The 16939-nt window shown below is 38.0% G+C and overlaps 2 protein-coding genes across 3 annotated transcripts; both read right to left on the reverse strand.

Moving 5' to 3' along the window:
* Window positions 1–854: 854 nt before the first annotated feature.
* On the reverse strand, window positions 855–10269 carry ASB15 (ankyrin repeat and SOCS box containing 15). The gene is given in 7 exon segments (XM_032687831.1): window positions 855–1123; window positions 2588–2727; window positions 3116–3287; window positions 3887–4133; window positions 6161–6319; window positions 6721–6852; window positions 8090–10269. Coding segments are annotated over 7 exon segments (1251 nt in total). The 5' UTR covers window positions 8313–10269; the 3' UTR covers window positions 855–945.
* Window positions 10270–13257: 2988 nt separating this feature from the next.
* NDUFA5 (NADH:ubiquinone oxidoreductase subunit A5) lies at window positions 13258–16717 on the reverse strand. Of its 2 annotated transcripts, XM_032687214.1 has the most exons (5): window positions 16631–16717; window positions 16230–16274; window positions 14775–14891; window positions 14026–14091; window positions 13258–13473 (listed from the first exon to the last, which is right to left on the reverse strand). In XM_032687214.1, the coding sequence occupies exons 1-5, from the start codon at window positions 16649–16651 to the stop codon at window positions 13372–13374; spliced, it is 351 nt and encodes a 116-aa protein (XP_032543105.1). In that variant the 5' UTR covers window positions 16652–16717; the 3' UTR covers window positions 13258–13371. The 2 variants fall into 2 exon arrangements, with proteins under 2 accessions (XP_032543105.1, XP_032543104.1); XM_032687213.1 differs by lacking the exon at window positions 16631–16717 and having other exon boundaries at window positions 16230–16310.
* Window positions 16718–16939: the final 222 nt, after the last annotated feature.

A 16939-nucleotide genomic window follows, 5' to 3' on the forward strand; every position in this document is an offset into this window, starting at 1 on the left:
GGAGTTAGAGTCAGCATTTGGAGTGTGTGAAAGAAGAATTTCACAGCACCTGAGGTAAGAGGAGAGAGACAGGCTTTGTAGCCAAGCCCTCTTCCCCCTCCTTTTCTGCAGTGAAGCTGTAGAGGGGGGCTTCTTCTTTCCCTCCACTGTAAGTGGAGGAGAGGCTCAACTTGAAGCTGAGCCAAGAGACTGGGCTGTGGAAGTAGGCCCGGCGCTTGGGAGAAGAGTCCCAGGTAAAACTGGAGACGAGCCAAGAGCTCAAGAGTTACCTGCCGAAGCTGACCAGGGGCAGCTGAGAACTGATGTGGAGGAATGAGGATTCCAGGACGTGGATGCTTGACAAGCTACACTACAGCAGCCTACGAACCGAGGTGAGACACTGAGAGGGAGAAATCATCAGCAAAAGAGCAAGGACTCAAAGCTATCTTCTCAGACTTCATGAGGAGGAGAGACTACAACAAACAACTAGAACCTGGTGAGGGGGGAGCGTTCAGGAGCCCAGAACACTCCCATAGCAAAAGACTGTGTTACATGTCAGCCTTAAAGGCCGCTCCTGGACTAAAGTTAAAGGAGGGGTTTGAAAGGAGTAATGTAATAGATATATATATAGTTGCCTTTAGTTTGTATAGTATTTATTTGTGTAAATAAATGTATATACTTCCCCCTTCCCCTACAGAAGCCTCTGGTCTGAAAGTTTCTCTCCGGTGTTAGGACAAATTGTGGGAAGGGGTGGGGAGAAGCCTAAAAATTGGATTTTAGATTTCTAATGTGGCTCAAACTGCCACAACATTTTAATTCTGAAAAGAAATTTGTTCCCATAAAAGAACAACTAACAAAAAAATCAGAATGTTGGGAAGGTATATGAAACATCAAACAGTTATTCAGTTCGTTAAAAAAATGAAGAAATTAGTCAAATTACAGACTGTATACAGTTATTTTTTAAAACTATTCTAAATACAACCCTTTTCCATACAGATCATATTTTTTATATAGAATTAAGTTCTTGAGAACTGGTGGAAGTGGAAATTTCTTCATGGATGACAGTTTCTGGAGTCTCTTTAAGCCCACGAGTTTACATATTTTCAGACGACACAGATGTTTCAAAAAGAAAGGATTATCTAAAGAAGTCAGAGAAAAATGGTGGAAAAATCAATGCCATTGACAATGACTGTAAGTTAGTTCACAATCTCAAAATATGCTCTAATAAAATTAACATAAAAATCTATTACCTTGAGGCATTATTATTTTGTTACTTCTGAATAAAATACCACTCAGCTTCAGAACTGTGGTGACACACAATGCCCATATTAATCAAAGATCTTCTGTCAGATATCTGTTCAACATTATTGTCTCCCTTTTGGATATATGCACACTGATGAACAATCTCTCCTTTCCCTAGGTGCACCTTTTAAAAGTTGCATGTTGAAGACAGCCACAGCATTTTCTACTTCTGCTGTATCAATAAGGTAGCAGGACCAGACCTTACCATCCTTGGGCCTGCTGAGTATGCTGAACAAATACTTCTGCTACTGATATCAGTCAAAGATTTCATTTAACTTAGTCTTCCTGAACGTCAAAAAAACTTGCACCACACTTGAAATATCAGCAGTAAAGAGTACCAAGTTCTTTGGATGTTCCTGTGACACTTAGAAAAAATAGTTCCTCTGCATGCTAATGAAAAATACTGAAGCAAAAATTAAATACAGAGTACCAGTTTTGAACCTAAATATGTTTTTTAACAGCTGATGTTAAATCAAGTTCTATTTAAAATTATTTTAAAAGTCAAATAAAATCAATGTGTGCAAAGAGAACATTTAGTACATTCCCCAAGTCATTTTTTTAAGTTAAGTTTGGTGAAATCTATCTCTGGTGCAACCAATGGTAGACGATTCAAAATTAAAGCACCCAGTAGAAATAGTCAATTATAGAATTAATAATGGCAACTCTAGATTGTCTATTGTGTAAATCAAAGTAAGGAAATTATGCTACACATGGTGATTGCACACCATGTACCACCTTGAACATAAGGGATCTAAAACATGCCTTATGATAATCCTTGAACAATTAATAGACTTGAGAGATCAAGAAAGCAAAAAGAAGGATGGAAGTGGGAGCAATATTCCTCAATAAAAAAACTTTGTGCCCTATAGCTGTGCAATTATGTCAGTTAATAAGGAGTTGGATAAGTACCTCAGTGGCCCTGCTTAACTAAAAAGGCTTCCCATACAACAGTGAAATTCATAGACTCATAGAATCATTTAGGTTGGAAAAGACCTCTAAGATCAAGTCCTACCATTAACATAACACTGACAAGTCCACCACTAAATCATGGCCCTAAATTCCTTACGAGATTAATTTGCAGCAGGTGCACATTTGCCATATTGCAGTCCAATTAACTAATTTATGACCAGTGGTAATAGGTAAAGATCATCTCAATCTAAGAACTGGATGACAGGCACAACCTGGTTCTTAGCTAGGACATATTTGGACTGCTAAAACATTTTGAATGAATGTGAGCTGACATAAGCAATTTAAGTTTCCTATAATTAATCATAATATTATTAACTGGAAGTTAGACATTTACCCAATCTGATGTATCTCTGTCCCTTCTTCTTGTGTTTCTAGAAAAAACTTCATTCTTATGCATGAAGGAACATAATCCATGCAATCAACAAAAACACAACCCACTTTTTCTGCTAAATGTTTCAATCAAGGAACAACAATAGACTAACAGAACTGAAAGAGACAACACGTCAAGTCATAATTTCAAAATCTGTGCAGAAAAATGCCAAAATAATACATTTTAAAGCAATTAGACAAGATAATTTAAACAAAGTTTTAGCAGTGACCTTCAACAGTCATAAAATGATGCCTACGAATGTTACTTTAAAAGCCATTTTCTTTGACTTGTAACCTTTGTGAACCCTTAATTCATGCAAACAGGCCTGAATGAAAAAAAAAAAAATTAAAACATTGCTGCAATTTTTGTCACTGTTTTATTCAATAGAGGTATTTCTCTAAAAACATATCTACTCCATTAGTTAGGAAAGCAAGAGAAATTCCAGAATCTTGCCTCATGATTTCTTAAAACTTCCTTCCTAAATTTCTAATAAGCCACTTTGTGTATGGGAAGCAGTCTGGCCTCATTATGCACATTACCCCTTCCTCTATATTCCAAAAGAAGGGCTATGCAGTCTGGATTACCTTCTCCAGCTACTTTAAACAGTACTGATGCATGATCATCTGCTAAGGCCTGGACATCTCCACACTGAAGGAGGATACAGAACCTATATCCAAAGTGATTTGTAGATCATCATAAAAGCAAACCCAGAGTACTTTCCTCTTCATTTTCAGATGTGTTTAAGTTAAAACTTTACTAAAACAAGAAATATTTCTTGTGGCAAATTTAAAACTCAAAGGCAAAACAAGAGGTGTACAGATACAAGCTCAAGTGCTCACCTGGCTGTGGTCTGCTTTGACTCTAAGTGTTATAACAGGACTTTCAAACTGGCATATTTCAAAAATAGTTCATTTCATTAATTAATACCAATATAATTCTATTCGTGGAAGGAAAGATAGAAGGCAGAGAGAGACAGAAGGAGGGAAGAAGGAAGGGAAGAAGGGAGGGAAGGGAGTAAAGAGAAATATAGAAGGGCAAAAAGGGCACATATAGCAGTAAGTCTCTCCTTGACTGAGCCAGTCTTTTCACATGCACTATGGAAACTTGTAAGCATCACTCCAGTCTAGCAGGAATGCTCATCTATGCTTCCTTTCCTTCTAAGAAACTAAATCTTCTCATTTATCACTCCTCTTTCTTCCCTTTTCCATAATCACTCTGAAACACCTGAGCAGCCAGGCAGAGGTGTATTTCTCTTTTCCTGACTACATACCTTTATGATTAAGATGCTCCAGCACATCACATTGACCATATTCATCAGCAACACCTAATGGTGTTACTCAATATTCACCCTTAATATTCACATTTCCACCATTCTTCAGAAGATCAACAATGTCTTTGCATCTCTGTTTGGCATCTTCATGCATTGCTGACCAGCATTTCATGCACAGCTGGTAGATAGTACAGTTGTATTTAATCAGAGTGGATACCATTTCAAAAGAGCCCCTTCTTGTAGCTAAAAATATAATTATATTCTCAAGTATTGTCTTGAAAGTTAAAGAAATCTAATAAGTTTAGAAAAGCTTTTCTATGTGTTCCAATATAAAGAATTTAAAAAGATTTCCAGTCCTAGAAATCTGGGAATCCAATATTTGGTAAATAAATAAATATTTCAGCTGCTTCGGAAATCAAGGTACACGAACACAAGTTCAAAACTGTCAGTTTGGGGCATGGAAGGCAAAAGCAGCAATACTTTGATTCTGAGAAAACAGAAGCAAAAGTATCACAAGGAAAACAACAATTAAAATAACACAATATTAAAATTGTGTCTAAAGTTGTTGCAAACATTACAGTGTCTCTGGAAAATTCCACCTCTGACTTTCTTTTCCACCTGGTAGTTCTAATCCTAGTGTCTTCACAGTGGTCGTTGTCAACCAAAGTACAGTTGACATCTGTCATACTTAAAGGCCATGTTCCATAGTTTTGAGGTTCCATGGTTTTAATGGATAACTACACCTGCCTATTATTTACATGTAAAAGACTGATGCTAAGTAAGAATTTAATTTTACTTTTAGACTACCCTCTGAAATAGAAGATACCTTCACAGACTGGTGGAGCAGCTGAGGGAGATAAGCATCATAGGGTTAGCAAATTAAACTTTTGTGAATGTCCCATTACCCAAGAAGGTTTTTAAGAGTCAACAGTCTTCATAATTATCCACAATTGCTTTGAAGTACAGTGTTACCAAATGTACCTGAAAGCCCAAATCATCCCACTAGATAAATACTTCTTCAGCATTTACCTTTCTACTACAGAGTCCTCCAATCGGTTTTAAAATTAAAAGGAGCAAATAAATCATAAGAATCATCTATTAAGTGGTGTTAAGCACCCAATCCTCTATTTCACTGAAACTAAGATTGAAATGTATGCTGCACAACAATCTCTACATCCAACTGTCAGTGCTAAGTGACAGAAAAACATAAAAAATAAAAAGCATCACAGAAACGATACATAGCTGACAGACCCCACTTTCAGGAGTTTACATACAGAAACATTTAGGAAACTAAACTGTCATTATAATGGGAAAGACCTTTTTCGTCAGCACTAGTTAACTCTTCACAGGATTCATTAAAAGCAATGGCTGAAAAATAGCTGAAGTTTCACAGACAATCATCGAAAAGAACTGAAGCAACGAAAAGCAGAGTATTGCAGAAGAACCCCTTACAAATGTCTCAGCACCTCAGAATGGTAATATGGTAATAGCATCTGATGAGAGTTACTAAAAATTCAGATAACTGAATATATAAATACTGATAATTGTATTATATATTGTATTTTCTCATATTAATTTCACAGATTGATTCTCTTTAGAAGCATGAAGATGCTTTGACATTTAACAGAAACTGGAAGTTAGTATAGCTAAATTATTCATGAATAGTAAAGTTCATTTAAGTCTACCAATAGCATAATATCTTCCAAAGGAATCATCTTTCTTTAGACTGTGGTATTATTTAGAAATGCAGTTGAAGCTTGTTTTCAGCACAAGAGGGGACAGAAATGAGATGAGACGTTTTTAAAACTATCTGCCTACTCCTGAACAAATCATCTGACAAAACTAAAAATCTCCACTGACCATCAGATCTGCAAAAAAAGTATACTCCAGTTAAAACAATGGCTTATTCTTGTACTGTTCTTGTACCTTAAGATGGTTAAATAGGACCACGTTGGTAAAGGTCTTATAGCATCTGAAGATACAGAGAAAGCACCTTAAACAAAAAATGGGTCCCATTTTCTCAGAAGCAGTTCAGCAATCACCTAAAACAGAAGAAGCATGTTTAAGATCAGCCTGGTGATCACCTAAAGTATGATGAGTGCTGAACTGAACACTGGGTACATTTTACCAGGTGCTGGGCATTTAGTTTCATCTAAAAAGATGACCAGTATCTAAACCATGCAAGCCAAGGGGAGTACTGGGATGAGTACATAACAGAGAGGAAGCACTGCCATTCACATTGCTTAAACCCAGAGAGAGGAGGCAATTACCAATAAGAAGTGGAGTTTCTCCTTTGTAATTTGAGGTATTGGGATAAACACTGTTTTCCACTAACACTCACACATTTTCCACAAAGCCAGCTTTTGCTGTCAAGCTTAATGCTGTTTCTCCACTGCATGTTTTGTATTCCAACATTGTTTCATAAGAGGTAATAAAGGGAAAAAAAATAAGACAAAATTAAAGCACAAGGCTGTTAAAACATAGATAAATCAGAAATCCTTAAACACTAAGTCTACAAAAAGCACCTGTAATTATGTTAACCTAGCAAGTATTGCCAAACACACTGAATATTACATAGTAATTTTTGTGTTGTCTGTTGGTTTCTGAACAAAATGTTAAAAATGGTCCAAGTTATTTGCTGGCGTAAATTGATGCAACTTTTCCAAAACCAGAAAAATTTGCCTGAACATTTAAACAACATAAGCAAGATGCTCCTTAGAGGACTTGATCATACTTTTTTTAGTAAACAGTTCTAGCCTCTTGTTGTGTTTATTGCTCTGTGTTTCTTTGCTACTCTCCTTACCTTGTGGGATATTTTTACCTTACTTGCCATCTAAAATGAGTGCAAGTATTTGTGGAATTGGCCAAGCTGCAGCCTTGTGCAGTGGAAACCACCGTCTTTGATCACTTTCCTCCAAAGCACATGTCAGGTTCACAGGTTCTTGAAGCTCAAACACTTGACCTTAAAAACTCCAACAGATAAACAAAATGTAGTAGAAAAAATAATATATAGAAAGCTCATATTTGCAAAAGGACTATTTTATTTCAGGGGTTTTACCTTGCTTCATGAACATTACAATTTTCCTATTTTCCTCACAAGGTGGTACACTAAAATGGTCTCATCATGTGTCATTAATTATCACTTTTAATGATCCTTAATACGTAAAAAAATCCCCCTGAACAAACCACAAACACTCACAAATATAGCTTTATCTTTATACTTCCAAGGTATGGCCTATCAAAAAACACGAAGAACTTTGCAGTCTCTGCACTGCTTCTGCAGTCATGCAGTTTAATGGACATTCACAGGTACCGGGTACAAAAGCCCGGGTGATGGTCAAGCCATGCCAGCTATTATTTTCAAGGTGTGAGAGCCATTGAAATACTCAGTGGATTAGTAACAGAGTACGTCAAACCTTTTAACTATAGTCATCAACTTAAATTCAGTCTGCTCATATCACCAGCTTTAACTATGGCTTATGTTCACTACCCTTTCTACTAGTGGTATCACATCAACTGACCATCTTGCTAGCAAATTCTGACTCTAACTGGAAGGCCAGGAATGTTGCTCGCTACAAAACCTTCTAGGTTTTTGAAGCGTAAAATGTAGTCTTCATCTATGGTAAAAGACACTTAAGGAAAAAACCCTTAAGTTAATATATGTCTAGCTGCACCTGCCTAGTTTTTTCCAAGTGAGCTTTGGGTTTTGACAGTTTCTCTGTTTGATTCCATCTTAGTGGCTTAACACATTTGTCCTTTAATCAGACTGAGGACACCAGATGTTGAATTCTTTTTTATTTTTTAATTTTAAACTACTACTCCCACAGTTTGTGCAGTCATGTGCTGTATCTACCACACTGAACACTTCTCATTAGAGTGTTGCACAAATATTGAACAATTATACTAAACAGCTGTTGCATGTTTTTCACAGAACAATGCACTATGATTAGTGCATTCTAGTCATTCTGCGAAGAGAGAAGGAACACTGGAAAAGTTATTTGGAGGACATTTTCTGAAAATTATTCTCAAGGGAAAGTACTAATCAGCTTTCTTTTTAGATTAATTTCTACATTGCTCTCATAAACAGTAAGTCAATCAAAGTACCATAGCCAGTATTTTAATCCCATTCACAAATACTTTATTACTTAGTATATTATAATAAAGCTTGCAAAACCAAAATTAAATTAGTAAGGGCTTACAGTCAGATTGACTCAGAAACTCTTGGATTCCGATTCCCACATAATACGGTTTCCCACCTCTTTCAATATGTACTGGAACCATGGTCTGATTTTTAACTGCAAGGAAGGAAATCTGAAGGAAAGTAGAAAAAAACGTGCACTTAAATCCCATTTTGTCTGAAGGAAAAAATATACAACTTTGGTCTTGAGTGTCATCTCTGAACACAAAAAAAAAGGAGTCCATGAATAAAGGGATGTTCACAGAAACATTTTCATTTGGGACTTAGAAGAACAGAGATTTATATTATTCATAAGAGACAATACTTTTCTGATAGGTTCTCTTTTCCTTCCTATTGTGTCTCTAATCAAGGCTGCAGCATAACAGTCCAAAAGATTTAACACGTAAGTTAGACTGATAAACTGGCCACCACAATGTGGACATACATACCGCTCTCCCTCACCTCTCGTGGCCTATGAGCTCTATTGACAGGCAGGAGAATTCTGACTCAAGGTTTTTTTATGTATTTATCCTCTCATTTTCATAAGCACTTTTGTAATTGTGATGATACTTGACAGCTTCCATCATTTAATCCACAAATACGCACTGTTCTGAAGACTCACACACCCCTTAGACAGCAAAGATAAAATCTCTCTTAGACTAGTAGTTTTAGAAGTATATCTCAATAAACATACCTACAACCTCAGCCTCCCATCAACTAAAAGGAAAGTACATTTTAGAATTCATTAACATTTCATTGGCAGCTAAGAGGTGCTCCTAATGAAAACGAACAGTTAATTTATTAATAACGGTTATTATTAATAAGAAAATTTATTAAGGAAAAAATTGTAACATTATATTTACCCTAGAGCCTGAAGCAAAAAGGCTCCTGAAGACTTATACAGGCCTTAGATCAGAGCCTCACATGGCAAACTCCCTGAAAATAAGTCTGTTTTAGTATATTACAGTATCCCTATAATACTGTTCACATATGGTTTAGTCCTGTGAGATGATCAATACCCTCTAACATCCGTGATTCCAAGAACAGTTAAGAGCACTGAGCATTATAGTTGTCTAGTGATAAAATCCATTTATTTTCAGAAAAAATGTACTGCCTTTCTATCACCCCTTTCTCTCCAAAAGATAAGAGGAATAAATTAGTTTAGAAACTTTTCTCTGGTCATATAATTTCCATACCCATGTGGCAGCTATCTCCTGCTTTGCTATACTCCCCTGACTGATTATGTCACAGGCAACACAAAGATCTTCTTGAACACAGACTTAACCAGTAAGGTCTCAGACGAGCAGTGTTTCAGAATAGTTGTGTGTGCTGTTTTCAAATTATCTTATCCCACAAACATTAACATATTATAAAATGAGAAAGTCAGTAAGGCAGCAAGTGACTGTGACAGGGTAGAGTAAGTCAAAGAGCTCAGCACAGCACAAGTGCTGGACACATTGTCAGGGGTCTATACGCGCTTCGAGAGCCTGATTTGCTATATCACTGCTGATAATAAGCTCTGCTGAAGTGACAAGGTCTGACTGAAGTGTGGATGTTCTACGTGGATCACAGGGGAACATAACAGCATGGCTGGTACACTGAGCAGCAGCAGAGACATCCCTGCTACGCTACCTGGCAATGAAAAGGCTAAGTAGCAGCAAAATTTTCTTCCATTGGCTGTTTATCAATTGCTAGACCTATACACTAGATCACTGGAAACAACTGCAAATGCTTACTCTAAAGGAGTTTTACTTTTTGTATTACCAAGAATATTTTCCTTAAACAACATTTTGAGTAGCCTGATATTTTTCTCATTTTTTTACATTCATGACTGAAAAACTAGACATTACTTCTTGATGTTGCTGTCTAAATTACTGTTTTTTCATTGGAAAAAATATTAACTACTTGCTAATCATGGAAGTTGCATTCTTCCTTGGAAAGAAGTGTATCAAGTGTTCATTGCTTTTAAACATGTGAAGTTTTGTGAGAGTTAATGTTATTCTAATTTCTTATCCTTAAAATAAACTAGACAACCTTAGCTTCACTCTATAAATAGAAGGCCTTTAGGCATGCAAAGAGGTTATTCATAGTAATAAAATAATTAATAGCAATCTAAATTTGGACTCAGTGAATTAAATATTACAGTTATAAACTATTTCTCTGTTAGTCTAATTGGCGAGCATACCATATTCTCACCTTTTCAAACCATTATCTTCCCACTGTTACTCTGGGGCTTGCATTTTGAACAGCCAGGAATGGTGCCCTGCAAGCTGAGGTGTCCTGTGATACTTCTAAAATTAAATACACAGTTGCTAGATAAATTAAGGTCTGACCTTGTACAACTGTAACATAAGCTGACTCGACCCACAGGAAAGTATTACACATGACTTCTCTAAAATCTCATCAAATGTAACACGAGGTCTGGGGGGTATAAGAAGATTATCTGTGTCCCCATTGGTTAAACAACTCCCATTAAGAAAATAAATTATTTGTCAATTATTCTCAAGGGCTACGTTAACAAAATCTGGTAGCATATTTACATAAATCACAACAAATCTGAGACGCTTTAGCCTTTAACTAGTTGCAGATTCCACCATAATACATCACCAAACCTTTGTCCAGATACCAAATCATTTGGTAATTTGTAAGGCTTCACTGTGAGATAAACTCATTGGTAAGACAAACAAGGGATAAGGAGTCATAGCAATAGCAAGGCCTTCTTAGAGTGCCTACATACTGGATATTAACACACAGAATAATACTCTTAACAGAGTCCCCAGTCTTAAACAGACAATAAATAAACTGTGAAATGCCATGTGGGTGGTTTGGGGGTTTTTTGGTTTGTTTTCAAAACCATGTACTTATTGAATGTACACTGATAATACTTCTTAGTTCTTGGTTTCGTTATATTTTAAAATAAATTATGTATTGAAACAGGGTTTGACAATTCCAGGAACTTCCTACAGTATCACTTCAGGATTGATTTCATGAACATTTTCATCAGCAAGGCCTACTGCTTTATACTCTTTATATTAGGATGTGGCAAGGATACCCAATGCTTGGTCTGTTTAAACAGACAATCAGAACTATTGTTTGAACTACAGTAACTGATCTAAAGTATTGCCTGACACAGAACAATTTGTGCTGTGGTTGACTAGTGTAATCAGAAGAGAGATCATCTGGTTGGACCATCAGAGAAAGGGGGAAAACGCAGGAATTATCTAATAAAAAAAATGCAGAAACTTTCAAAGACCATCATTTTGATAAGAGAGTCTCTGTGCCTTGGAAAGAAACCCCAGGTCTTTCTGATGTAATCCCAAAGAACACACAGAAGTGGGGAAGCAAAAACCCTGAATTTTGATATAAACTGTATCAATCACTTTGCTTTAGTTACAGATTGGCAGTAGTGCATGTTTTATTAAAGGACAGGGTTTCAGGGAGAACTCAATGGTATTCTGAAACTCAGTGTGATCAGTTTGCTTACCAGTTATGGAAAAGAGGAGCTCAACAGCAGGGCAAAGGAATTAGAAAGAACAATTTGTCCAGAATACGACAGAACAACAGCATCACAGACTGTGCTGAATTGGAAGGGACTCACAAGGATCATCGAGTCCAACTCCAGGCCCTGCACAGGACCATCCCCAAGAGTTACACCAGGTGCCTGAGAGCATTGTCCAAACACTTCTTGAACTCTGCCATGGTTGGTGCTGTGACCACTTCCCTGGGGAGCCTGTTCCAGTGCCCAACCACCCTCTGGGTGAAGAACCTCTTTCTAATATCCAACCTAAACCTCCCCTGACACAACTTCAGGCCACTGCTTTGGTGTAGGAGGCGTGTCCCAGGGGCCAAGAAATCAAGGGACATGCGCAGGGACAGACAACCCCATTGGTTAGAAGGTCACATGGTTTTAGGGGATATAAGGAAGTGCCAAATTTGAAATAAACCTCTTTCATTTCCACCTCAGAAGAGCGTGCATCATTCTTTATCATATAAAGACCCCAACGCTACACTTCGGGTCCTGTCACTGGTCACCACAGAGAAGAGAGAAGTGTCTGCCCCTCCTTCCCTCACAAGGAAGTTGTAACTGCAATGAGGTCTCCCCTCACTTTCTTCTCCAGACTAAACAGACCAAGTGACCTTAGGTACTCCTCACACGGCTTCCCCTCAAGGCCTTTCCTTCACCATCTTTGTTACCCTCCTTTGGACACTCTCTAATACCTTAATATCTTTCTTACATTGCCGTGCCCAAAACTGCACACAATATTCAAGGTGAGGCTGCACCAGTGCAAAGCAGAGCAGGACAATCCCCTCCCTCGACCATCTGGTGATGCTTTGTCTGATGCCCCCCAGGACACAGTTGGCCCTCCTGGCTGCCAGGGCACTGCTGATTTATATTCGACTTGCCATTTACCAGGATCCCTGGGTCCCTTTCCCGGCACTGCTTTCCAGCATCTCATTTCCCAGCCTGTATGTACATCCAAGGTTGCCTCATCCCAGGTGAAGAATCCGGCACTTTCCCTTGTTGAATTTCATATGGTTGGTGGTTGCCCAGTCCTCTGATTTGTCGAGGTCTCTCTGCAGGGCCTCCCTGCCTTCGAGGGAGTCAACAGATCCTTCCAATTTAGCATCATTGGCAAACTTAGTATCCCTTCAAATCCTCTATCCAAGTCATTCATGAAGATGTTGAAGAGCACAGGGCCTAAGATGGAGCCCTGCAAAACCCCACTAGTGACACGTCACCAGTCTGATCTTTCCCCATTTACTCTAACACTTAACACTCAAGATCTGAATCAATAAAATACAAATATACATGTCTACACAAAGCCTTTGTAAGATTCCAATACTAAAGCTTATGCCACAGGTGTTATGCCAAGTATGGTAACCTACCTGCTAGCCAAGAAACCTGTTGCTGTGCGGAGTCATCTTCTTTCTCCCCCTCACCTCGCCAATCTTGGTTCTTTCCAGCACTTCCCAGAAGTCAGAAATAGTGTTTAGCTATGTAGGCAGCAAAATCAGCCAGTTCAGGACAGGAATTATAAAAATAATTCAAGAGTGAGGCAGAAATACTCTGTTAATATAAACTAAAAAAAGTAAATAAACCAAAAGTTGCAGAACTGCCAAAAGAATTTTCTTAAAACTGTATTTGCAAGAAATTGGAAGCATTGTTTAGACCGCTAAATAAAAGTGGACTTTAGGACAAAATATATTTTAATGAAGTGATTATCTTTAATTTAAAGACAACTGTCAGTAACAATAGATTAATAATTAAGTTTTGTTTTTACAGAGGTTACACCATTTTGAAAATTATATTGGCCATCTCCACTGGTCAGAAGGAGGTTCTTCAACTAGAGGCTCCCACGGTTTCCACTGCATCATTTTTCTTGCCAGGGAAAGCTCATTTTCAGCCTGTTAATAAACACCACAAACAAATTCTTAAATTCTATACAATTGACAAAGTATTAAATTAGCTCCATCACAGTTCATCGTCTCAGTGATGTCACTATCTATCATGATCACAGACTACCATAAATTTCACCTATAAATATCAATTGGGGGTTTGTTTTTAAAAAAAAATTGAATCCCCCCCAATACCCAGACAGTCTGTTCACCCAGACATTCCCAATGACAACTACATGATATTTTCCAGTCTATTTGGATTATGCCCCAATATTATTCAATCCTCTTCTGCCCTTTCCACTGATTCAGACTCTGTAAGAAGCAATGTAGGTATACATGTATATCTGTAAGCATAATACAACAAACTGTTAACTGTGTTAGGCTTTAGCTAGTCATCCCAATCACTACATGACAATTTGTTTTCAATTTCTTTTTCTGTTTGATTGTTTTGCAGCAAAGGAAGATATGCAAAACTGTCAATTTCCTGAACAGAAGCTCAGCCAAAGGAACATTGAAAACCACTTCTCCATTTGTACTTCATCTTAATATTCCCTGTTTTACCTGTACAATGACTTCTTCTATGCAACCACTGTTCAGTTTGTCCTGTAGTTTTTGCACATCACTCTCCTGTGTATTCAAATACATATAAACACACATATAAACAAATGTTTTACTCAGAAGCAGAAAGCCTATATGAAGCATGAAAACAGTAGTTTAACCAGTCTTCTAGTCTTCCAGTCTTCCTCAGAGCTACCATCAAATTAGCTGGCTTCTATCATTTTATATTATCAAAGAAATCTCACACTCATTTGTTATTGAAAAACAAACATCAAACTCTCAATGGTAAATACAAAGAATCAATACTATTTAGTGACACTCACAGAAGTATTAGCAGGTAAAGGCTTTAGTATACATCTTGAAGTATACACCTTAAATACACCAGTATTGCATAGTTTAATATACCAAAAACTGTTTTAAAATATTGAAGGCAAGGATTGTACTAGGATACTACACTGGTAAGACCACATGAATTTTTAAGTGCAAGTGTGTAAAAATTACCACTTTTCTACAAATCTTAAAAAACCCTATGTTTTCTTCTAATTTTCACAGAACATCAGTAGAAAATTAACAATTGCTTTTAATATGTCATAAAAAGATCACAAAAATAAACCTTGATACTTCAGTTATTTCTGAACTAATACCTGAAAGTTACGTGTGCTTCTGAAAAACAGTCAGGACTTCTGACAATCAGTCTTCTCATCCTACGTTTTTTTTCATGTGCAACATTAATGAAACAGCACTGTATTTACCTTTTTCACCAAATCAAATCGCTCATTTATGATCTGCTCAGTATATTTCCTATATGCTGCATCTTTGGGAATGTTTTGCAGGACACCAAGTATTTTTGAGTACAGAATTCGCAGGCGCTGAAATGATCACAAAACATGGTCAAAATACACAACTACAATTATTTAACTTCTTGTCTTACTTAACCTATTAACTCAATTAACTTAATATCTATACACAAAATACAGAAGATTATGGTATTCAATCCAGAAGTGTAGGATTAACTAATAACTAAGTCTGAGCCACTGAACTCTATTTGGGTAAAACTGGGACTGAAAAGTTACCATGGTCACATTCCTCAAAGAAAAAAAAAAGGAAAAAAAGGAAAAAACAAAGAAAGTTGCAATCTGAAGTACATTTGATGCAAAATGGAAACAATAAAAGCTGTGTTTCTAATACTAAATACTCTGAAAGTTCTGAGTTACAAATAGATTTAAATTAAACCAGAAACTTTTATTGCTGGATTTAAATGCAGGGATAAAGGACACACTGGGGTGAAGAAACTGCAGCTTTTGGACTGGATAACTATATCTAATTGATGAGCAATGGATGTCCTACAGAATAGTAAGAAATAAAAGCAGAATACGAAAAAAATACAAAGAAAAAAACCCAGGAAACAAAAAGGAGACTGGTAACAAATCTATACTTCAACTAAAGCATTGTCCAGTTCTTTACTCTTGGCTTTCAAGTCACTGAAAACACTAAAATGTAGTAAGTTCACTCAAAAGGTGTCTGACAAGGCTGTAGACTAAAGTAGAATCATTTCTATAGAACAGAAGTGATTTTTTCAATGGTTCTTTTTAACAGTGTTCTTACGTATTGGTGCCAAAAGCATTTCTGAAATAAAATTTTTGTAAAATAAGAAATTTCAAAGTGGAGAACTGAAAGAATTACTGAAGTTCTTTCAAAGCTCATGCCTCCTGAATAAGCATGATGTGGCAAACATATTTCCATCACTGAGCCTGAGAAAATAAAAAGTAAGCACCAAATTGCTACAAAAACCACCTAATGCAGTTCCCAAGAACCACTGCAGTATTCCAGTCTCAACAGTGCTTGCCACCACAGGGCCTTGATGTGGCTTTGCACCCTCTATCACGTAAGACTTATGAAGAACTGAGTTTAAAGAGCTGTTCTGGCATTGCAGACGAAAGAAATCAAATACTGATTGATAAAAGTAGTTACATAAAGGTTTCTGAAATCAGCACATGCCACTAAAAGTAGATGTGTAAAATAACTTATAATAATACCCATTAAATTTTTAAGAATTAATCTTCTTCCTTTATCGCTGTGTAAAATTTTTACTGTTTCATTAAGTTGGCAGCAGTTTAAGGTACAGAGCATACCTACAAAATACATTACAAAAACCTTAGATCTCACTGACAGCTTCCATTAGCGACAGAACAAGATGCGTGACATACCTCATGAGGGTTTTCAACTACAGCCAATCCTACAAGTCCAGTGGTCTGCACAGAGAGCACAAACATACTTAGCATACCTAAGCATCCATTTCCACGCTGATCGTTTTGTTTTGACTCCACATACACCTGACTGGGGCCATTCCAAGGCACCAGCCGGGCGCGTGCCGAGCGGGACTAGCTCGCCTCACCAAGCGGCTGCCGGGGCAGCGCCGGCGCCCCCGCCGCCCCACACCGCGGGCCCGCCGGCATCCGGGCCCTGTGCTGCTCTCGGCCCTTCCCTCGCGGGGTGCCCCGCTCGCTCTCACCCCGCCGCTCGGGCACCCCCTGCCCTCCCCCCCAGAAAGGAAGCCCCCGCGCTGGAGCCGGAGCAAGACGCAGCCAAAGCCCCCGCACCGCCTCACCTTCCGCAGCGCCCCCGCCATGGCCCTCAGAGGACGCGGCGGAGGGCGCGGGGCTGCGCATGCGCCAGAGCGGCCCCGGTGGGCGGGGCCGGAACAGCGCGCGTGCGCGGGTGTCCTCGCTGGAGGGGGCCCGTACCCGGAATGGCGTCTGCAAAGGCGAATTCGTTACCCAGTGTTTCTCAGCTGGTGTGCTCACTTAATAAAGCAAAAAAATATTGATAGAAAATAGAGAACTTATTTTAAGGGGCTTGATATAGAGACAATGGGAGAAAAAGAGCAGTGAAAAGACAGGTTAAATAATTGGTAGAG

This window comes from Chiroxiphia lanceolata, chromosome 5 (genome assembly GCF_009829145.1).
Source record: "Chiroxiphia lanceolata isolate bChiLan1 chromosome 5, bChiLan1.pri, whole genome shotgun sequence".
In the NCBI taxonomy this organism is placed as follows: Eukaryota; Metazoa; Chordata; class Aves; order Passeriformes; family Pipridae; genus Chiroxiphia; species Chiroxiphia lanceolata.